The 22,985-nt window shown below is 41.1% G+C and overlaps 2 protein-coding genes across 4 annotated transcripts; one reads left to right on the top strand and one right to left on the bottom strand.

Annotated features, from left to right (window-relative positions):
• Positions 1-23: 23 nt before the first annotated feature.
• rnaset2l (ribonuclease T2, like) lies at positions 24-5,987 on the top strand. Its single transcript, XM_058633592.1, has 10 exons — positions 24-94; positions 627-810; positions 1,208-1,408; positions 1,967-2,034; positions 3,084-3,141; positions 3,228-3,295; positions 3,900-4,013; positions 4,184-4,232; positions 4,739-4,813; positions 5,663-5,987. The coding sequence occupies exons 3-10, from the start codon at positions 1,229-1,231 to the stop codon at positions 5,864-5,866; spliced, it is 816 nt and encodes a 271-aa protein (XP_058489575.1). The 5' UTR covers positions 24-94; positions 627-810; positions 1,208-1,228; the 3' UTR covers positions 5,867-5,987.
• A 1,278-nt stretch (positions 5,988-7,265) lies between these two features.
• Positions 7,266-22,777, bottom strand: supt5h (SPT5 homolog, DSIF elongation factor subunit). 3 transcript variants are annotated; one of them, XM_058633590.1, is made up of 30 exons: positions 22,640-22,777; positions 22,287-22,382; positions 21,271-21,427; positions 21,043-21,111; positions 18,691-18,702; positions 18,420-18,489; positions 17,984-18,052; positions 17,757-17,822; positions 17,642-17,672; positions 16,797-16,865; positions 16,230-16,481; positions 16,024-16,113; positions 15,495-15,562; positions 15,191-15,296; positions 15,011-15,101; positions 14,700-14,836; positions 13,177-13,332; positions 12,886-13,032; positions 12,640-12,786; positions 12,386-12,511; positions 11,445-11,529; positions 11,014-11,199; positions 10,831-10,933; positions 10,533-10,660; positions 9,999-10,104; positions 9,749-9,907; positions 9,459-9,627; positions 8,751-8,948; positions 8,185-8,280; positions 7,266-7,741 (listed from the first exon to the last, which is right to left on the bottom strand). In XM_058633590.1, exons 2-30 carry the CDS (start codon positions 22,371-22,373, stop codon positions 7,601-7,603), a joined length of 3,321 nt encoding a protein of 1,106 aa, XP_058489573.1. In that variant the 5' UTR covers positions 22,374-22,382; positions 22,640-22,777; the 3' UTR covers positions 7,266-7,600. The 3 variants fall into 3 exon arrangements, with proteins under 3 accessions (XP_058489573.1, XP_058489572.1, XP_058489574.1); XM_058633589.1 differs by having other exon boundaries at positions 22,645-22,760; XM_058633591.1 differs by lacking the exon at positions 18,691-18,702 and having other exon boundaries at positions 22,645-22,760.
• Positions 22,778-22,985: the final 208 nt, after the last annotated feature.

Genomic DNA, 22,985 nt, shown 5'->3' with positions numbered 1-22,985 from the left:
TCATCTGAATCTGAGCCAAACTACGATCTCCTGCAGAGGCCAAACAGCACAGAGGACACAGCTGCCAAACTGCCACCTGAACCTGAATTAACAGGTGTTTCTGATGGACTCTATCTGTAAATGTCAATAAAATGTATTGTTATTCACCAGCATCTGTAGCACAGATCCAACACAAGAAATAATACTAATACGGTTAAGATTGTGACCAAGGAAAACATGCAAACATCATCAAACATCGCCTCAGTATAACAACAGTGTCAGAACATTACAATTGTCATAGTATATATATCTAAAAACATTATCAATAGTAAGAAGTAACACAGTTGCAAAGTTGTCACAGCATAATAAGAAGTTTTTACAACTTTTTGACACATTATACTATGATTTTCTTATGACATTTTTGACACCTCAAATGTATCAGAAAGTCATAAAAACCACATCAAAAACATCGTAAAACTTTCTTATTGTATGGTAAAAAAAAGTGCTGTTTAAACATCATTGTACAGGAAGGAACAAAAGCAAGTTAAAAAATAAAGTTAAACTACAATTTTTCATTTGTACATTTTTAATTGAGGAAAACAAACTTGCTGCGTTAATACGTCTACTATTTTTACCTTTGGTAACAGGAAGTGGACTCGCGCTGTTGTTTGATTGGCTGAGCTGATGTGACACCTGTCACAGCAGGAAACTGTTTTACTTCCCCAAAACATGTGCAGCTCAAATGAAAGCACGACCACTTGGATTCCTCGTTTGTGTTTGTGAAGCATCGAGAGCATCGAGCTCAGAGCAGCAGCAGCAACTTCATCACAGGTAAGATTTTTTGGGGGTCTGTTTTCACAAGATTTTTTTTCTGAGTCTGTTTTTACAAAAAAAATAGAAAATCTCGTAAAAATAGTCCTGAAATTTCTTACATTTGTGAAATTTACACAAAACACAGAACTATGTTGCGAATGACTTCACGTAATTATTTCAAACACAGGTTTCTTGAGGTTGGGGAGGTTTTTAAATATTGCATTTGACATAGACGTAGGATGTGACGCCTGTTTTTAGTTGACGGATTATTAAAACACCCTTGATCTCTAAATAAGTGGTGTTCACTGTGAAAGACAAAAAAAAGAATATATATATATATATATTTATATTCATATTTAATATAAACGTATCAAACAATAAAAACACACTGTCTGACTTTTTTTGATTCTTAAAGTGAGTTTGGATCATTGAGGACATGAGGAGCCCGGTGCTGCCTCTGCTGCTCAGCTTCTTCCTGCTGCAGGTGCTCGTCAGCGCCACACACTGGGAGGACTATAAATATGGCCATCAAGACCTAGAGCCACACAACAAAACATCATACTGCACCTGGAAATGTCTCCTGTTCACGCTGCAATGGCCCGGAGGTTTCTGTCAGGTGGACACGATTACAGTCATCACAATAATCACAATTATATAATTATTATTCCTCAGAAGAAGAACGAAATGAGGGGGGGAAAGAAGGCAGAAACGAGGGCTGAAGAGACTGGGAGGACAGAGGAATGAAGGAAAGGAGGCATGTTGGGAAGTGATTGGGAAGAGATCAGAAAGAAAATAAGTGTATGGAAAAGAACTAGAAAGGAAGCAAAGGAGTAAGCGACGGAAGAAGATAGGGTGTAAAAGAAGGAAATGAGGAGGTATAGGGAAGTAAAGGAGAAAGTAAAGGAAAGGAACTTAAAGTGCTTAAAGACAGAAGGAGGAAGTAAAGAAAGGGCAGATATGAGGACAGAAATATTGAGAAGCGAGGAAACAAGGTGACAAGAAAGAAAACAGGAAGTAACAAAGAAGTAGGGAGGTAAATAAGGAAAGAGAAGTAGGAGAAAGGAAAGAAAAAGGTGTGAAGGGAAGGGTAACTGTCTCCAGACGATATACAGTATGCTGATGTTCAACATAGCAGCTGCTTGATGATGAAGTGTCCTTCTGTCGTCCCCCTCAGTCTCTGAACAACAAGACAGCATGCAGGATTCCTCAGAGCATCAGCAACTGGACCATCCACGGCCTGTGGTAAAAAAAAACACTTTGGTTTATATCAAATTCAAGGACTTTCCAGGGCAAATTCCCTCAAATGTAAGGACAGAATATAACGCAGCTTATGACAGAGCCGTTTTGTCCAGTGATTTGTCCTTGGGATCTTGAAGTCAGTCTTCGTAATGTCCTTTGGTGAGACAGAGATCCCAGGCATCACATCCTAATGTGCTCGCTCGCTTAACTTTACTCACTCATTGTTCTGCATGGAACTCACGTGGAGAGAGACAGTGGACAGTGTCCACAACACCGCTAGTAATTAGGACTGGACCATGGACGTTTGTTCTGCGTAGGCTAGTCTACGTAAATCAAGCAACGCAGGGCATGAAACAGTAGGTGGCGGCGTAAAACAAATAAGGGAGACATTTGCTTGGATATCAACTTAACTTCTTTCTTGCACAAAATTCAAGCACTTTCAAAGACCCATTTCTATTTAGGACGAAAATCTTTAAAGGGCCCCGAATTTTTGCCGAATTTTTTCATTCACAAACTTTCAAGGATTACAAGGACCTGTGGGAACCCTGGTTTAATAGAAAGAAAAGAGCCGGCCTGTAGGACAGTGTATGGTTACTTTGGAGGTAACTGAAACTGTTTGCTTGAAAATGTTGCACAACTTTTTTAAGTTTTGCCGAACAACAATTATAAAAACGTTGTTAGTTAGTTAGAACTGTGAGTTCTGTCAGAATTCCTTTTAGTGTCCAAACATGTCACAAATCAAAGATGTGCCTCTAACACCGGACATCACCTGTCTCTGTCTCCACATGAATGAAAAACATGCTTTTTGATTGTCTATAGATTCTCCTTCTCTCATGTCCTTTGTTTGGGAGTGTTTCACACTGCAGTTTGATGGATTATATTCTTTTTAATTTTGGACAAAATTGTTTTTAGTCAGCATTTCAACTCAGGGTGAACAGAAACGATTATTCATCACTTGGTGTTTTCAGAGCCAGACTCGAGAAACTTACCTTTGTGTCTGATTTGACTGGCTGCTCCTCTGTGTGTGTGCGTGTGTGTGTGTGTGTGTGCAGGCCTGTTCGAGCCAAACACTGCTGCAGCTGCTGGCCAATGTTTCACTCTGATGTCCAGGTGAGGCACAGTTGACCTGTGACCCTCACGTGACGCCTCCTTCTGAGGCTGAACTCTGACTAAACAGTGTTTGTTGTGTGATCCAGGAGCTGGAGGCGGAGCTGAATGAACAATGGCCGTCCTTCGTGAAAACCAAAAGCAGCTTCCACTTCTGGTGCGAGACATCAAATCAATATCTGTCAGCTGATCAGGAACCGTCGGCTCCACCGGGAATAATAAACTTCTTGGTCTCTGCCATGAACCTAAAACAAAAACGGACGACACATTAGCTCCTAAAACCAAAGACAAACCATCTTGATCACCCCCTGGTGGCTGGTTACTGTATAGGTTATAAATCCTGCTCCTTACAACATAAAATGTGTATAAAAATCGTATCGAATTCTTCTGATGAGGTCAACCCAGAAGTAAAAATATATTAAGTAGCCACCAGGGGGCAACCTTAGTTAACATCTTTCTGAGGAGTTCCATATTTGCTAGTTTCAGGTTTTCCTCTTCTGCACACAACTTCAGTTTTATAAATTACGTCACTATTTAGAGGAAAAGAGACGACACCAGTGTGAGTGACAGCTGGTATCGTCCAGTAGGTCACAGCAGACGTCGGTTGCAAAAACTCTAAATTGTAATACAAATCACAAGTCACAAGGCTTCAAAATAAGAGTTTAGATTGTTGTGGGTGACGAAACGACTGGTTATTACTTTGTTAGCAGATAGGACTTGATACACTGACAAGTGTAAACATCTTTGTTTGTGTGGCGCAGGAGAGACGAGTGGAAGAAACACGGAGTGTGTGCAGGCTGTGTCGAAGGCATGAACTCTCCTCACAGATACTTTCAGATCTGCCTCAAACTACGAGGACGGTTCAATATCTACAAGTAAGCGACACACACACATGCAAACTAACCATTTAAATAGCCTCATCCTCACACAGGCTTTTGAAGTTGTCTGCGTAACAAAAACTGGACCAAACAAAGGGTTTGGTCTGGTGAATGAAATGTAGCGTTAAGACTTTCAAAGTAAACTTTAATGTTTGTCTGTCGTGCAGAATTCTGGAGGACGGCGGCATCGTTCCATCCTGCGAGCGACCGTACAAGGTAACAACACATTCACTGTGTTATCATTTAAAATGAGTCTATTCGAGGTCCATCGAAGGGCCAGCATGTAAGGACCAACAACCATTCACTCTCACCTTCACACCTATGGTCAATTTACAGTGCCCAATTAACCCACCCACACCCACACACACACACACACACACACAATTCAAACTGGTGACCTTCTTGCTGTGAGGCAACAATGTAAGCCACTGTTTCACGGTGTGACCCGAGGAGCCATAATAAGACATTTGAACTGATGGAGGCAGCAGTGGATTAACAACTATATGGAAAAGGTTGTTTAACGATGAGATAACTGGCAAACATATTGTGAAGATAACAAACTGTTAGAATGACATAGATTTTTATTTGTTGAGTTTTTTGTTCAGTGGCTATAATCTATCATTCCCTGTTCAAAGATCCTAAATTATCTCCTTCATACTGTGTGTTGTTTGATTAACAGTGAGTATAAGATTTGCTTCCTCTCTTTGTGTTTGTGTGCACAGGTTGAAGAGGTGCAGAGTATCCTCGCTCCACATCTGGGCAAAATACACGAGATACAGTGTGTGACTGACAGTAAGGTCAGTTCTTCCATCACCGTTCTAGTATTTTAAGTGAAATAGTGACTCTAATCTTCACGTGGTGCAGGCTCTGAGCCTGTGAGATTCAGGAGCAGATGTAAACGTGGGAAAAAAACTCTCTTTTGAACCCACAAACACTTGAGTGCATGGGTTTTCAGACACTGTGTCCCGAAGCTTTTCATCATGTTTTATAAGCTGCTTTATTCTTGGATTCATGGAACTCAGCCACCATTCGTTTTAATGTTTACACCTGTGATAATGTGAATGGATGCTGTGCAAAGTGCTCATTATGTTAAATGAGCCAAATCCCACTGTCCATAATATGACTTTATACGAGTATATGAGTACTATCAGGGCCAAACTATAGAGAAAATATAAATTCCTTTTTCATAATATTAGGAAAAAAAAAGGTTGTAATATGACGAGAATTAAGTCATAATATTGCAAGAAAAAAGTTATATGAGAAAAAGTCATGTTATAAGAGGAAAAAGTCATATTACAAGAAAAAGAGTCCTATTTCATCATAACAGTGTGAAAAAATATATATTATTGGATTGTTGTATCATTAAATAATGAAATGGAATATTATAATTATTATAAAACAGCAAAACAACACAGATGTAACCAGATCATCTTTGCTTGAAGAAAATAATTATGACTTTATTCTCAAAAGATTGGAAAAAAAAAACGTCTTCAGTTTGGCCCCAATTCTCCATCACACCATAACACCAGTGACATTAGAATTTAGAATTTATTGGAAAAAGTAGACGTACAACAGTGATGAAGAAAAAAATATCTTGTTTAAAGCGGTGACTGTGTCTCACCTCTATTCTTCTGTCTCTACCTCAGGAGAGAGAGGTGTGGTTTCAGGTGAAAGTTCCTTTGGCTCAAAACCTGACCCTCGGCTGCCATGACGACACAGAAAAGGACCATGGCACTGGTGCTGGTGCTAGCCCGGGATGGATCCCATCTCCCGGACATCCCTGTCCTCCTCAGCTCCCGTTCTACTACTTCCCCATAAACTACAAGCAGCCACAGCAGCCGTGTGACTGACAGGGGAACCACAGCAGTGACTGCTGCAGATAACACCTACTGCTACTGAGGGATAATTCAATGCACTGCTTTTTAAAATAATTAAACAAATAAACATATACTGATCAGCCACAATCTTAAATCCAGTTATCTGTGTTATTTATTTGGCAAATAACAAACTGAATTCACCCAAATTTGAGTCAAAGTCCTTCTATATACTGGTGTATTAACATGCATAAAAAATGATTTTGATCATTATCAATGCCGTTCATTTAGAGCAGCTGTGGTTTTGAGTGGTGGTCGAATAAATGTATAAAGCACTGTGTCTACATACAGTTTCTAGGCTGTAGCATGAGTAAGCAAGTGTGTTAAAAAGGGATGAGGAACTCCAACTAGACCTATGGTTTCAAGGTGTCACAGCTGTAAAGAGGAAGTGAATATGGATGTGGTTCACGTGTGTTTACGTTCTGACTGGTTTGCTGCAGCGAAACTCAACGTCCTAAAAATGTTACTTCCTGTATCTTACACTTGTGATATATCAAACACATACTTCTCATTTCTTGGTCTCAAAAGTTTCTCTCACTGTGGCAAACTCAAGCACTTGCTGTGCACATTACTGGAGTGTTCCACCAGGGGGCACACCACTCAAAATGATTTAGAAGTTTGTAAATAAAAAACACTCATAGGAAACTTATAATTGAACAACATTGTGACAAAGGGCTGTACTGCCCCCTACTGTTATTTTAACTGTTATTAACTGTGGTTGCAATTGCAGGCTGTGATGCCTGTATTTCTGAGGCCACGTCCAGACAGAAACAGCAAGAAACGTAAACGCAAACTTTTTCTTTGCCGTTTTCAGAAAAAAGTTAAAAGGAAAGAAAGGGAAATAACGTCTGTCTGTTGACATTTCATGCCATTTCCATGTGCATATTTAGCGACTAGTGACACATCTACACACTTTCTGTCATAAACCTAAATACTTTAAGAAGGAAATGTACAATTATGCCGCACGAGCGAGATCCACCCAACTGTATTTACTGTGGGCGGAGAGTCGGACACACAAACAGTCACAGACGAGCTGTGGATGTTCAGTGCAGCCGACCGTGTGTGGAACAATCACTGGTCTGTTTTTGTTTATTCAAGTAAAAATAGGTTGTTTTCTCCTCCATTTATTTCAGGACGTGTTCTAGTGATATCTAGGGTCTTTTCAGACTGACTTTTAGTTACTTTTCATTGACAGTATTTGATAAAACTGTCAAAAAATCTCCAAACACAAGACAATGAATGACAGCGCAAGGGAGAGCTGGGAATATGACGTCATCGTTTTCTTAAAATATCGCATTCTCTGTCGACACGAAAACACGACTGCATGACACGTGAAAGAGCCGCGTTGCTACAAAAGCAAAAGCAGAAATATGGATTGACTGGTTCACACTTTATTGACGATACATGGATGTGTTTTTGTTGTTTTAAACTGTCCCACTCCAGGATAAACAAAACAACAATGATCTAAAAACAGACTCAGAGCACTAATAAGAAACAGTGATACTAATTAAAAAATAAAAAACCAACAAAAAACAGAGGAGAGATTTTTGTGTTGTGCAGCGTGTATGTGTGTGACTTCTTTAAAGTTGAAAAAAATAAAAATTTTCATCAGCTCTGCAACAAAGTTTGTGTTTTTTTCCGTACTTCCACTGCACTCTGCGTGTGTCCCACTGTCTTTCTCTGTCTCTGTCTCACTCATTCAGAAGCATCTCAGTGCTCCAGGCGTCCCAGGAACCTCAGGTTGAGGATCTTCAGCTGGTCGTCCAGCTCCATGCGAACAATACCATCATCTCCGTCAATGCTCAACAAGATACCTGTTGCCTCGCGGTCCTCTCCAAGAATCACCTTAACCTGCACACACAGGGACAGTAATTGCAACGTTAAAGTGATAGTTCAGGTTTTTGAAGCATGGTTGTATGAGGTACTGTCACTGCATGAGACAGAGTGAAAACACACCGGGAAAAACTGATTTTGGCAATAACAAAGGCCAGTGTTAGTCTATAATAACTAAACATTTTTAGCATTAGGGGACAGAGGGGCTGCTGGTCTCCTGGGCGTTGGGGCTAGGTTGAGGTTTGGTGAAAATTAAACACGTCTGATGTGTTTGGCTAACGAAAGGTTCTAGGCAAAGGTGTAAACTGCAGTCAGCTTTATGTAAGACTGTGTCAATATCTCCTACAATAACCTAAAGGATAACTTAAACAATAGTCATCAACACTGCAGACTCTCAAATAAATAGGTAACTTATCCATTTTTTCCTAAACTGGGAACAACTTCTTGTTAGTGACTGTTACCTTGTTGTTCTTGGTTGGTGTGACAGGCTCTAGGTGATCACTGCTGATACTGACCACCTTCTCCGACTCCTGCATGAACACTGAACACATCCCTCCCTGCAAATACACACACACACACACACAAAACAGTGTTATTCATACTCATACTATTATTCATACTTTCATTTCATTCTTCACTGCGTTTGATTCCAGACTCATAAAACATGCTCTTAATGACTAACAAGGTGCTTTCATGTTCAAGAAGCCAAGAATGTGTTTTATGAGCCACCGTGACCTTTGACACTCAAATCATAACAGTCAATTCATGAGTCCAAGTGAATGTTTAACATTTCCTATATATATTCTATATGAAATCCATGTACCTTTTGGGTCTCTCTATTGTCAGGTCTTGAATCCTTAAACTTTAAAACATGAAGCTATGGAGGGGAACTGTCAGAATTGGGTCGTTTACAATAATGTGAATTTCTCTGTGAGATGAATAAAGTATCTATCTATCTATCTATCTAATTAGTTAATTGTCAAAATCATAGATTTCATATGGTTGTATAAATCTGTGTTTTCCGTACCGTAACACTTCTAATGACACCCGTCTGTCCCATCAGGTCCATGAAGGAGTCCTTCACTCGGACCAGGATGTCTGTGGTCACCCAGTCGCTGCCGCCCTGCTCAATGTTAGAGCCTGGGGTGTGAGGGTTATAGCCTCCAGGAGAGGGCGCTCCAGGTGTCATGGGACTGTAACCCACAGGACTGGGGCTGGGACTGGCCTGTGGAGAGAGGAATTCAAGAAATTCTCACTAAAGTGTAACAAAACATAGCACTGTTCCACATCAAAATCAGAGAGGATTTCTGTCAAAAGCAGAGTCTATTAACTTTCTGACGACTGTATATAGTACATCCATATATTCTTTTTGGAAAAGTCTGTCTAATGGTGAAAAGTGTGATAAACGTATATTCATATATCATAGATGTAAGTAGGTGTAGATTTTACAGGGTGAACTTTTTGTTAAAATCAGTGTATTCTGGTGTCCCAGAGGGCAACCATGTTTTCATTATGCATGTCCCTGCCTGTGTCGGTGTATTGCTGAATGCAGCACTGACTGACAACCTCTAGAACTTGTTATGCTGAGGCTCTGTCACTTCAGTATCGAGCCTGAGCTCTGAACAAGACACAGCCAACATTGACAAAAGACCCATCTGTTTTATTCAGACACATACTGAAATACTGATTTAAGTCAGGTTTCCTCCTTCCCATTTACAACAGACACATCTCCTACCTGATAAGCCATTGGGGAGGGTGTCGGATGGTAGCTGGCTGGCGAGTGCGTGTTTTGGTAGCCAACTGGTGAGGGCGCCACCTGGTGGTAGCTCTGAGGACTGGGGCTGGGCTGATAAGAGCCTTGCGGTGAAGGGGCCGCATAGGGAGAATACTGCTCTGTGTTATACCTGCAACACACAAACACACACAGACACACAGTTTTATCAATATTGTGATGATTTAAGGACAAAAAGATGAAGAATATTTACTTAGTCATCTGTGTGTGTGTGTGTCTGTGTAATTACTCACATAGCAGGCGTGCCAGGTGTTTGAGGGTTGTACTGAGGGTTGACCTGCGGAGAGGGGACTTCTGGGTAACCCGGGGTCTGTGGGTTGGGTGTTCCGCCGTACCCCTGCGGGGAGGGGGAAGGCTCGTCATCGTAGCCAAAGTCGTACTCTTCCTCATTTCTGTAGAAAATGATAATCTTTTAATAAAGAATGAAAGGAAATTAAAGAGAACAACTGCGCTCAAAACAGACAAACATTCATGTTGTGTTACCTGGACGGTGTGTTGGGGTTGTTGGGGTCCCAGGCTCCGCTCTGACCTGGCGTTCTGCTCCCATCATGCAGCGGCGTCTGAGAGCCGTAGTGAGGCGTACGGCTTCCTGTTACAGAAACACAGTCACGTCGATATTAACATTTAAAGCTGCGGATTCTGTTGTTTTCATCAACTCTGATACATGATACACTGTATGTAAATCAACATTAACATCATTATGAAAGCATGGCAACACCTTGACATGTATAATGGCGGGATCACACTGAACATACAGAGATTTTGTTTTTAATGCAGTGTTAATTCATGTGAATGTGGTCACTGGATCATTTGTGTTAATTGCATTACTCACACAAGTGTCATACAAATGTTATGCTCAATTTCAAATATTTAACTTTACATTGACTTCTCACTGATCGCATCATGGAAAAAGTTTGCATTGTGAACATAAAAGCAAACGAAACACCTGTGACTTAACACATGAAACTAATGACACAACAAAACAAAATAATGTAATTGGTAAAATCAGCCTCTTACCGTCGTTCAATGGTGTCTGAGAGCCGTACATTGGCGTTCTGGAGCCGGTGCCATACATGGGAGTCTGGGAGCCGTACATCGGCGTGCGTCCATGTGCCGACGTCATTCCACCGTGTCTCTTAGCTCCCCTGGAGGGAGGGATCAGTGTAGTGTTAGAAACTCATGGTAATACATCAAAAGGAAACCTCAAACAAGAGTGAAAGTGGTAACAGCTGTAAGTAATACTTAGATCAAAAGTGAAGCAATGAGTGAAGAGAAAACATGAACACAGTATGGAAAATGAAAGAAGAGTATGTACATGGTGGTCAGGCGCTGTCTGTCCACAGAAATGGTCTGACAAGTGGAATGAAGTTCCACTCGGGCCGTTGACTCCGTCGCGTCCTTAACCACCCCAATGTATCCTGGGCCACAGAGGAAAAATTCATCAGCATCAAACAAGGATTGATGAATTTGTGACGACACAAATTGTCACCATTTTTACCTTTGTAAGGACCCTGCGAGATACGAACTGTCTGACCAATCAGTTCATTGTCTCTCCGTCCTCTGCCCCTTCCCATTCCTCCTCCAGGGCCACCGCCGCCACCGCCGCCGCCACCTCCTCCTCCTCCTCCTCCTCCTCCTCCTCCTGCTCCTGCTCCTCCTGCTCCTCCTCCTCTCTGCTGCGCACCTGGAGGGCAATGACAGAGGACCATGTTGAAAGCACCATTAGTGAACAACTGTGCTTCATATGGGGCTAAAGAACATTTTAATTATTTTTTTTAATGACATATAACAGGAGGATCCTTGTTCTAAAGGTTCTTAAAGGGGACTTGACTAAAGATGATGCTGGGACCTTGAGCTCAGCTCAATCTTATCTGCTCATCTAACATCAACAAAGCAGCAGAAAAAAAACGTCTTTGTTCTATCACTTACCTCCTCCGCCATGGTGCATGGGGCTGCTGATGCGAGGACTCATTGGAGCGAATCCTCCCACAGTGAAGTTGGTAACATCTCTTGGCTGAAAGAGAAAATAAATAAGATCAGCAAAGATCAGATTTCTATGGTTGCTCAATCCTTACAGCCCACACTAAATATTTGAGTGAGTTCATAAGTGCATTAAGGGCTGATTAGTACAAGGCATTTTATTTTCCATTTGAACACAACATATCACTGATTACCAGTGTTGGGAACTTTACTTTAAAAAAGTAATTAGTTATAGTTACTCACTACTTGTTCCAAAAAGTAACTGAGTTAGTAACTGAATTACTCTATAATAAAAGTAACTCATTACCAGGGAAAGTAACTATTTGTGTTACTGTTAGAAAAAAAGTTGCTTTGATCACAATGAACTTGAAGAAGTGATTTTATCACACTTTGAAAATGCCAACTTTACATCGGAGTCCTGACTCGCCATCTCTGCTGCTTCATCGATTCTCTGTTTAGCTGTTTGTGTGTGTGTGTGTGTGTGTGTGTGTGGGCGTATGCTGGAATGCGTGAAACGTGACTCTGCCTTGGTCAATCATAATCGCTTACCTCGTTATTAACCCGCCTCCTCACTAGCTGTGAGCCAGGGGTGCGTTGGGATTACACAGTTTATTCAATTAATGCATAGTAACGCACCGCATTTTACGTCCAGTAACGTTAACGGCGTTGTAACGACGGGAAGAGTAATTAGTTAGATTACCCCGTTACTGAAAAAATAACGCCGTTACCTAACGCCGTTCTTTTAAACGGCGTTATTCCAAACACTGCTGATTACTGCCGAAAAACAGGGACAGAAGTCTAAACTGTCTGTGTCCTCATGCACAAAAGTGATAACCCTGTGGCCAATAAAAGTCCAGATTTACAAATCAATCAGCCAATCAGATGCATACCTTGGATCCACCCGCTAACACCAGATGTCGCGTCTTGCAGACAAACATGCCTCCGTTCTCCACCAGCTTCTTGCAGTGAAGGAAGGCAAAGCCTCGGAACAGGTGTCGAATTTCGCCTTCGCGGCCCTGCAGCAGAGACACATTATCACACATTAGAGTGCTTTCTTGGCAAAAATGAGCAGGAACAGGTGACATCAGACAAGCCGTCTTCTGCCTTAACAGAACATTATCAGATCAATGAGCAGTGTCCTTACAGAGTGCGGCCCGTCGATGACCTTCACAATGTCCTTGACATGGATGTTGTTCTGCTCCGAGTCGAGCGCAACAGCAAAGCGGTTGTCTTTCCTACGGTTCACTGCCTGGTGACGCACTGTTAGCACCTTCCCGTGCATGTTCAACACCTGTGGGACACGCATATCATTCAATTAACATTCACTTCTACTTTCAGTGTCTGCTGACCTGTGACTTGCTGCCCTTTACATCCCCGATGAGACTCTTACTTGGAATGTCTCTCTCTCCAAACGGACAATGACTCCAACTGTCTGTGGGTCAAGTTGAACCAGCTCTCCCCACTCATGCTGTCCCCCAGCATCGACGCCAGACGCCGTCTCCGAGCAAAGCTGCAGGTCTCTGGGTAACACCTTCAACTGTGCGCACACACATAAATATGCTTTTTTTCCCAGTGGTGAGAAATACTTGCAGGAGTCTGCACGGTTTTGATTCTGCCTTGTTACGTTGCCGTGACACATCTGAGTAAATTGCCAGTCTCATCACATGATGTGAAAATTTACCTCGTGCATGGTGAGGTCAGAGAAGAGTATGACAAAGTTTTCTTCCACTCTGACGATGAGACCGGTGTCTCCTTCGTAACGCCCAGCGATCACCTTAACATGGTCGCCCATACGGAAGTATTTACGCAACTCGTGAGCTGGGAACTCCAGAGGGTCCTGCATCAAAACACACACAGAGGAGGAGAGAGACAAGTGAGACGAGTATGTTCAGCTTTGGTGCTTTAATAAGGAGTTTGTTTTGAGGTCCTGGTTAGACAGAAAGCTTTTTTAATTCATTATAAACCTGTCATCTTCAGTTATACACCAGATGTAACTAAACTGTGCAGATCCAAACACAGAAGCCATCCTATCCAGACCTGGTCCTATAAACTATTACTCACTTTTAGAGCCTTTAGGGCCAATAACTAAACAGTGGTGTGAGTTGCACACACAGGCAGATGAGAGGAGGAACAAAAGAAACTGACAAATCAAAGAAAAGTAAATTCACATTGCAGATTCCGAAAGGAAAAGTTTCATTTACACTTTTTCTTCTGACAATTAAGCATTTCATTCCACTTTTCACATATTCAAATGATAATTCATCCATCCATTATCTACCTCCACCGGACAGTCACGGGGGATGCTGTGCCAATCTCAGCTGACATAGGGCGATAGGTGGGGTACACCCTGGACAGTGCACCAGTCCATCGCAGGGCCACACATAGAGACAAGAAACAACCATTCACTCTCACATTCACACCTATGGTCAATCTAGAGTGACCAATTTACCTAATCCCCATATTGCATGTTTTTGGACTGTGGGAGGAAGCCGGAGAACCCGGAGAAACCCCCCCCCCCCACACACACACACAGGGAGAACATGCAAACTCCATGCAGAAAGGACCTTGTTCCAGGCGGAACCCAGGTCTTCTTGCTGCAAAGGCAAGAGTGCTAACCACTACACCAATCGTGTGGCCCCAAATGATAATCTAATGTAATATATGTGTAAAGTTCAAAATGAAAACTAAAAATAATGACAAGATCAATTAATGAAACTTTCTTTCATATGAAAGTCAGCTGTTGACTGATTTCAGACACTGAACCCCCCCCCAAATAACCCTCTATTAGACATTATGATGTTCTGGGCCTTGGCTTGAGGATTTTTTCTTTAGTTGGACCAATCTAAATTTAGAATGAATGAACACAACATAGGGCTTCATGTGGAAATACCTTTGCACGTGTACAGGCACACAGAAATTTGATCGTTAGGCTTGTGTGGGTGGGTGTTTGAGTAGAAGATAAGAAAAAATAATGTGGGTGAGGTTTGTCTGAGTCACAACACTCTTGGTTTTGATAATTTGCCATTAAAGATTAACTGGTTAAAGTTATCAGAAGATCTGGTCAGGTGTGTGCCTCGCGACCCAGTTTGGATCCATCATTTCAAAGATTTTCAGGGACGTTTCAGATTTGGCATACATTTTCGGTCCCACAAAGAACTTTTCAGCCATTATCTGTGTGTTTTAAGTGTGAGAGTGTGTGAATACCTTAAGGTCTTCATGTTTGGGCATGATGGTGATCTTGTTGCCGTCCACACTCAGGATTTTTCCCTGTAGGTTGATCAACTCTCCCTCACACACCTCCACATTGTCACCAGCTTGCAGGTTGTGTTCACGCTCCTTACCTGTAAGTGTGAAACACAAATTTCACCTTTAGACTTGATAAAAAACTGACACTCATGAAGAGTGATAGTATACACATGGACTGAACGCGAATAGAAGTTTGAAACATCACTAGGTTCTGATCATCTTCAGCTTGACCATTATTCGTCAGCTCACCTTTTGATAACATGGCATACCTGACTCTGTGACAACCTCCAGGTCGATTCCTTCAGGCTGGTCTTCAAACTTCTCCAGCTCAGACAGAGTGGGCTTCACACCATCTGTGATCTGATGCAATAAATAAATAAATGAAAAATGTGATATGTTTCACTCATCAGTTTAAGGATGTAACCATAGACCAGATCCGTCATTCTCACCACAGCAGACATGGCAAAACTTTTAAACAAGAATCCTTTGCGGCTGTAACGGTTCCCCTCGAAGATCATGAAGTCTCCATCATGGCTGACCTCCCCGCCCAGGGACCTACGAATCAAATCACCATCATCATCACTTTTCAAAATAACCAATCGAAACAGTAATGTGTATTAGTGTGGATGACGTGTCATGTATTTGACACTATATCTAAAATAGAAACATGCAACACCTGTTCCTGGGAAAGTTTATGTTGATTATGAAGTCACACTAACCAACCACTTCAATTCAATTCAATTTTGTGTGTACCTGATCTTCTCAGCGTCAAACAGCCTCTGAGCAGGCCTCTTGTACTTCTTCTTTGAGAACCAATCTTTCTAGAGTACAAAGACATGCACAGTTTCAGTTTTTTCAGTCTCAGTCAACTGTGAAACACACACTATATCATGTATAGAATTTATATAATTGGTTCCTGCTGGGCAATTGCTATGTAAGGGAGTAAGCATCTACTACTATTCTCCAGGCTTTTTCTTCTCCTCTTCCACTAAAGTTTCACTGTAAAAAAAAAAGTACTTTGATTAACCCAAACAACAAAAGTTATAAGAATAAATCAGAATGGCTACTTTGGAGCTTCACATCTTCATCGTAATTTAATAAAGAGATGTGGTTGGAAGAAGATTTTTTTCTAATCCTTTTTATAAGTTGAGTTTGTTAGTGATCGGGCAGTAAGACAAATTTCTTTGCAATTTGTTGTTTTTGCACATGACAATAAAGCCTTTGAATCCTCGTTATCATTTGATTGGGAGGCAAGATAAGCGTGAGTGAGAGTTTGCTGTACCAGACTCATCTTGGCCTTGATTCGGTCCAGGTCTATTCGAGGGATCATCTTCAGGGAGATTGTGTTCTGACTCAGCTCCACATAATCAACCTGAAGAGAAAGAAAGCATGAAACCCATGAAATCAAACAAAAGCTGAACGTGTTTAAATTAACTTAGCTGTAAAACATATAAAATGTTTCTATGGATTGGTGGTGTTAGTTGGTACCTGAGCGATGTCGTCCCTGTACAGGCCTCTCTTCAGTCGCACCCAGGACTTGGGCTTCAGGTTGGTGACCTCTTTGACGACCTTGAGGACATCTGTCATTTCTTTGATGGGAACCATCTGCTGGTTCCAGAAGCCCATTCTCAGGTTCCCGATGCCCTCGATGGCTGACTTGACATGCGTCTGTTTGTACGACTCCACGTAGATGTAGCCTTTAACATGATCGGGGGCGACCACGGATTTAATCTGCAGTGGCTGTGGGGGGTGTGATGAGTAATCTGATTATAAAAGCAGGAAGCCTCAAAGTTTCCACACATATACTTTATCCATTACGACCCTAATCTTTTCACATCATTGGCCGCTGAATCATCAGCATTGAAATCACAAGAGTAAACACAATGACCCAGCCAGTGACAGTAAACAACCGACCAACAGCTTGAATAAAGCATGTTAAAACATTTTAATCCGAAAGACAGAAGCGAACATTGTCAGTGTCACATCTTCGTGGGGTCTGCATGAAAGTAATTAAACATGTCATAAAATGTAATAAAACAGGTAACAGTTGCTTACTGTGTCAGTGAACTGGTAGGCGATGAACTTCCTCATCAATGCAATGGCTGTCGCTCGCTCTTCTCCAATCTGTCAAGGCAGAAAATACAAGGTCAAGACATGTGTGTATTTTCTAACTGAAGTGAAGTAAGTGTGTCTGTGTGTTTATCTGAGTAAAAACATGTGTGTGTGTGTGTGTGTGTGTGTGCTGCGGCTGAATGCCCGACTCTGTGCCAATTAACCTGTGTGACTCGGTATTCTAAACCAGGGATGTGTTACTCCTCCCTGCTGCCTCCACATGTGTCTCTCCACCAAGACACCTGAATCACCTTGTTTGTTCCTCAAGCTCAAGCTATAGAAGTTCAGCGGTGGTGTCTGTGGTGGTGACAGACTTTTGATTATCATGTGTACCATTACACTTTGCCTTTGTCTAACAGAAAATGAGTCAGTGTTTTTATTCTAGGGCACTCTGTTTTTGATGGTTCTGGAGTTTTTCCACACATTTTGGGGTAAAAGTTTGCAGTTCAAAACTGATTTTGTTTTGTACACATCAGAGGATTTTTATGTTAAGACACTCCAGGTATTTATGAGTGTTGTTTTGATGTATTTTTCTGAGAGTAGTGTAGCTACTGAAGCTTTTATTTCTAATTTATTTTTCATTAAGTTAGATAAGCTCTGTTTTAAAGACAGTTCTGTTTCTCTCATGTTGTAGTCTTGTCTCACATCTTTTGGTTTTGTGCAATATTGCAGTGTAAATAAATAATATTCTTTTAAATCAACACTAGCTGGTTTTTATGTTAAATTTCTTATGAGCTGTGTGTAACTGTATGAGTGTGTGTATGTGCGTGTGTATAAAGGTTACACACCTTACACTTCACTGTCCACAGGTTTGGATCCCTGATGGCAACAAACACATTTTAACATTAAAGCACTTTACTGATCTAGATGTTGATTGGTGAATGCTTGTTTCTTTTTACATACTTGACACCAGGAAGCAGCTGCTGCTGTGTGATGTCATCCGACAGTTCCTCAGAGCCTCCAGAGTGACTGTGCACCACAGAGGAAGAGAAGCAACAGTTAACATTATTATTCTGAAAATCCGGGTAACGTTCTGCAGTTGCGAGAAAACATCAAAATGAAAAGCCTTCAGAAATAGATTAAATTAAAAACTGATTGTCGAGAATAACTTGGAAAAGAAATTTACTCACTGCTCTCCTCCTGAGGACTTGGCATATTTCCTCATGTAATATTCACCCAGAGCCTCCTCTCTGGAGTCTCTGTAACACATCAAAACACACACATACAGTTGGACAATGACACACAAAAATACATTTAATCAAAGATCTGTGAAAGAAATAATATGAGCAAAGTTTAGAAGTTTAGAATGTTTAGAAAGTATCTTCACAAAGAAATGCGCCTGGAGTCTGTTTTCCATTAACTCCAGTAAGAACATGAGCTGTTCAGCTGATGGAGATAAACTTGTGTTTATTGACCACATACGAAAAAGAACAAGGTTCAAAATATCCCTGCAAAAACATCATCAACCCAGGGCTTTCATTTTTTCATTCTGTGAATCTTGGTGTACCGTTAACATTATATTATCTGTTATACTTGTCATGTATGCAACAAATAATTGTCTGTTACCTCCAGAGGTTCTGCAGCCGCCTGGATCCAGAGTGATCCTCGTCCAAAACCACATGGTCGATGTTTGACACTTAACAGGAGAGAAAAGAGGTCAATTTTATATCAAATCAATGGTTTGATACACCCCAGGGACACTCCTAGAGTAGTCAGCACTGTGTCATTAACTCATGCAAATACAATTCAATAAATGTTAAACGATTCCTTTACTGAGGATATCAAAATTAAAAAGTAAATGATTGTGACTGTTAAAGAAAAAAAAAAGTAGATTTACCTTCAGCCTCCTCTGCTCGTGGTCAATCGGCGTAGAAGAAGAAGGTAAGAGGGTACGGACAAAGTAGAAAAAGAAAAGGAAATGAGGAAGCATCAAAGAGAAGGGAGGAGGGATAAATGCAGGGGGGAAAAAGTGGATAGAGAAAAAGATCAAGTCAGAAAGAGGGAGGAGGTGAAAAGGTCAGCAGCGAGCAGAGGAAGAGAAAGAGAGAGACCAAGAGAAGAGAAGAAAAGTTGAAGGAGGGAGCCGCAGGACAGATGAAGGAAGAGTAGCAGTAGGAGCCAGACACGTCACAAAGGAGCAGAGTCACACAGCAGCGACATAAACCATGATGGGAGAAAAAAAACAACAGAAACAAACACATTAATGTGACTGCAGAGCATATAGAAGCATGAGGCCAATGAAAGGTTCAATGTTAATGGAGTAAGTGGAGTAGAAATAAAACGCCACCACGGGTGGGAATCACAGGCTACCTCACGATACGTGCCATAAAATCATGATTCAACGATTCTGTGATAATCAATATATTCCAAGAAAATAATATATGTCTAAGTCAAGAAAATGTGAATGCAGTATTTCCCTATTTATTAACAAAATAGAGTACAAAGTGCATACAATCTATGTATTGAATGTGGATGGAGCATCTCTTAATGTCATTTTCTCCGATATTATCTCACTGTAATCTCCCTCTTCCCTCATTAATTTGAGCAACAATATGTTGATGGATTTCATTATCAGGATAATCATGAATGGGGAAACTGTTACCACTTCATGTGTGTGGCTTAGAAAAGCTCTCTAGCCTGCCTTTATTTTGAAGAGCCACAAAGAGGAGGCTTCACTTCCTAGTCAATCAAGGACATTATGCTCAATAATGATCTTACGAGAGGACCAAAACACCTGTGTCACCCCCGTTGGCTTGCTATAGTAAAGTTGGTTTGTCGACACATTGCAGAGCTAAACGGCGAGACTGTAACTGCTTGTTTTGTTTCTACTGCATTGCCACCTGTGGTGAGGTTGTACGTTACCATGTGCAACATGTAAAGCTTTGACCACATTCATTAGTATGTATGAATGAATGAATGAATGAATGAATGAATGAATAAATAAATAAATAAATAAATGTGACAGGTCTGCTACTAGGCCGCAAGTCAGGCAAATGATCACACTTGGTTCTCTGAAGGTGGAATCACTTATCACAGATCAGGATTAAAACTAAGCAGCTGAAATATTAGTGCGCATCTGGATACAGAGTCACACTTCACATATACTTTGAGTGTGTGTGTTACAACCTGAAACCATCTTTTGTTGTTTGTGTGCCTAAATTTTTTGATGTACTGATACATAGTCAGTATGTTATATAAAGGTGACTGCACTCTGATCTCCCAGTGCTGAGAAGCAGCAGGGGGTTGGCAGGTGCAAGCTCAGTGATAACGTGGCTGCCAGTGAGGACAACAGGGAAAAATGTACAGAATTTTAGCCACTTAACAAAAGGCTTACCAAGTAAAATCTGTCATGGGTGAGCTTTTTGTTATGCAGCAAAAATCAGGGTTCCCTGGACCCTGTTGGCGTATTCACTGAGCGTACACTCACTTGCAAGTAACACACCGACTATAAGTATCTCATACAACCACACTTTTAAAAAAAAAAACTAAACTATTCCTTAAATCCAGAATAAGGTGTTAAAACGTTCAATAATCATATTGAGGTGTTGCTGTTCAAAAAGCCAAAAATGGATTTGCCCTCTGTGCTTCCTCCCATTAAGATACACATTTACACATACAGCTGTGCTTGGATGAGGTGGGGGTTAATACATTCTGGGACATGGACTTTATCAGATGGAAGAAACTGGTGTTCCATCTGCTTCATCAACACATAGATATAAACAAAGGCATCAGAGCAAGAGAATTACCGTTAACTGAAGAGGACATGCATGACAGAAAGGAACACCAATAAGACAGAGAGAGTTCAGTCAGAAAACACATTGCACCAGTTTAACATGTCAACACGTTTTTTTACTTATTGATGTAAAAACATCTAAATCAATGCAGTCCAACTTCATAAATATTGTTTAAGTTTAGATTGAGTGCTCACATGCAGAACGCCATGATTCTGATCCTATTTCGATGAACTAACGGTGATGCAACAGTCAGTCACACTGATTCATTTATTTACCCATAATGTTACAATCTGATAAACATTTTAAATAAGATTTACAGCATATAAATAAAACCACAAGCCTGTTCATATGTGTTGGGCAGTTTTTTTTAATTTCCTTAATAAAAAGAGAGACACGTTTGGTTTATGTTTACTTAATGGGTATTTGTGCCTGATATGAACAGATCAAGTTCTCACCTTTCTCCAAGATGTCTTCAGCTCCTTCCTCCCACTGATCCTCCTCATCCTCATATTCATCATCCACGTCTGCAAAGAAAGGAGACAAAGAATGGACACGTTTAAGCTCTACTCATCCCTATGAGGCAACAGGTAAGGAAGCAGAGCACGGAGACACTAGGGAGGACAAGGACAGACAGGGACAAGCAGAGAACACAAAGAGGAGGGGGACAGATCCTCTGTAAATACCGGCTTCATCCAGGATGAATCCTCCGTGTCTTGGCTTCTTCCTGGGACGCTCTTCATCGTCCTCCTCCTCTTCCTCATCATATTCTTCCTCATCCTCTAGGTCCTCTCCCTCCTCCTCAGCTACCTTGTCGCTGCCCACCGGACTAGCCGTCTCCTCCTGAAAAGGAAAGACCGAGACATATAAAGTCTCAAGATTTTCCTGACCTCTCAGCATAGGATGTACAGCTTCCAATGGAAACATGGTATAATTGAAACAATTACTCGATTATAATCAATAACTAAATTAATCGCCAACTATTTTGATAATCAATTAAGAGTGGTTTTTTTTTAAAGAATTAAAACAAGTTTTCAGATTTTTTCTTTGGAAGTTTATTTGCTTCATATAACAAAGATATCATTAAAACTAAATCACAGCAACCAGGAAATGTTCACAATAAGAAAATCTGAAAATTTGTTTTAATAATGAAAAAAAACACACTCACACCAAAATCGTTGATTAATTTATTAATTGATTAATCGACTAATTGTTTCATCCCTCAATACAATCTTTACACTAAACACCTCTAGATCTTCCACTAACCAGCACGTTCTGGATGTTAAAATGTCCAGTTGTTCTTAAAAGTCAAACAAGTTTTAACATCAATAAACCCTTCTTTGAGCAATTCAATTAATGTTCCCTAGCCTTACGTTCCCCCTGAATTCCCGGATCTGAACCTGACTATATCGTCGTCACAGGAACAACGTGTGTGTTGTGTTTATCCACCTAAAGACAGGTGTTGTGCCAAAAAGTGATCGTATCACACATACCAACTAAACACATGTCTTTGCTATTACCACAGACCATTTAATCCGGACATATGCAGTTTTACACGTCATAAATAAATTCCGTGATACAGCTTTAATGGGCTACAAAGGCTCCAGTGGACCCGGATCAGTTACTGGCAGTGGCAGACTCACTGAGCCGCTGTGTTTACGTTAATAGCGCGGTTACCACGTCTAGCTAGCGGTTAGCATACCTCATTCTCCTCCACTTCCTCGGCCTCCCCGTCGCTGCTGCGGTCGCTCTGGTTGTCCGAGAAGTCACTGTCTTCGCTATCAGACATGACGGAGCCCTGGATAAACAGCAACAACCAAAAAAGTAAAACACTTTGCGAGAGTTTCTTAAACGTACCCTGAGTGGCTAATATAAGCTAGCACCCAGCCTAGCAAAGCATGCTAGTGTCATTAGCATGGACGTAACGTTCCACATATCTCCATCACACTTGCAATCTAATTCTCCCTAATAAGTCCGGTGGCGGTTACAAACATGACCTAATTCAAATCACGAGTTATATCGTGTTATTTGGTCAATTCAAGTAAAAAAAATCACCTTACTTTGGTGAATGCAGTCCCTCTCACGTATTTTCGGAAAACCGCGAGATTTCGGCAGGCTGCTCAAATCTCTCGCGGGATTTGGGTGGCGATTCGTCAAGACGAAACAGGGGTCTCACTCCGCCTGTTCTTCAAAAAGAGTATTTTTAAATGCATATTTAACAACTACCTCTAATATTTTTTGCGGGAGCGGGGTGATGCTACCCTCCAGTCAGTCTTCTTAATCCCCATTTAAGTGAAAGTATCACAAAATACCTATATAATAATAATTATGAACTTTTCTTTTTAATCACTTCCTTAAACCCATCGCCTTTGATGTCAAAAGTCAAATGAGGCTGTGATGT

The sequence above is a fragment of the Solea solea genome, chromosome 7 (assembly GCF_958295425.1).
Source record: "Solea solea chromosome 7, fSolSol10.1, whole genome shotgun sequence".
Lineage (NCBI taxonomy): Eukaryota > Metazoa > Chordata > Actinopteri > Pleuronectiformes > Soleidae > Solea > Solea solea.
The sequence above is the reverse complement of the archived record's forward strand: the minus strand, read 5'-3'. Positions and strand labels throughout refer to the sequence as shown.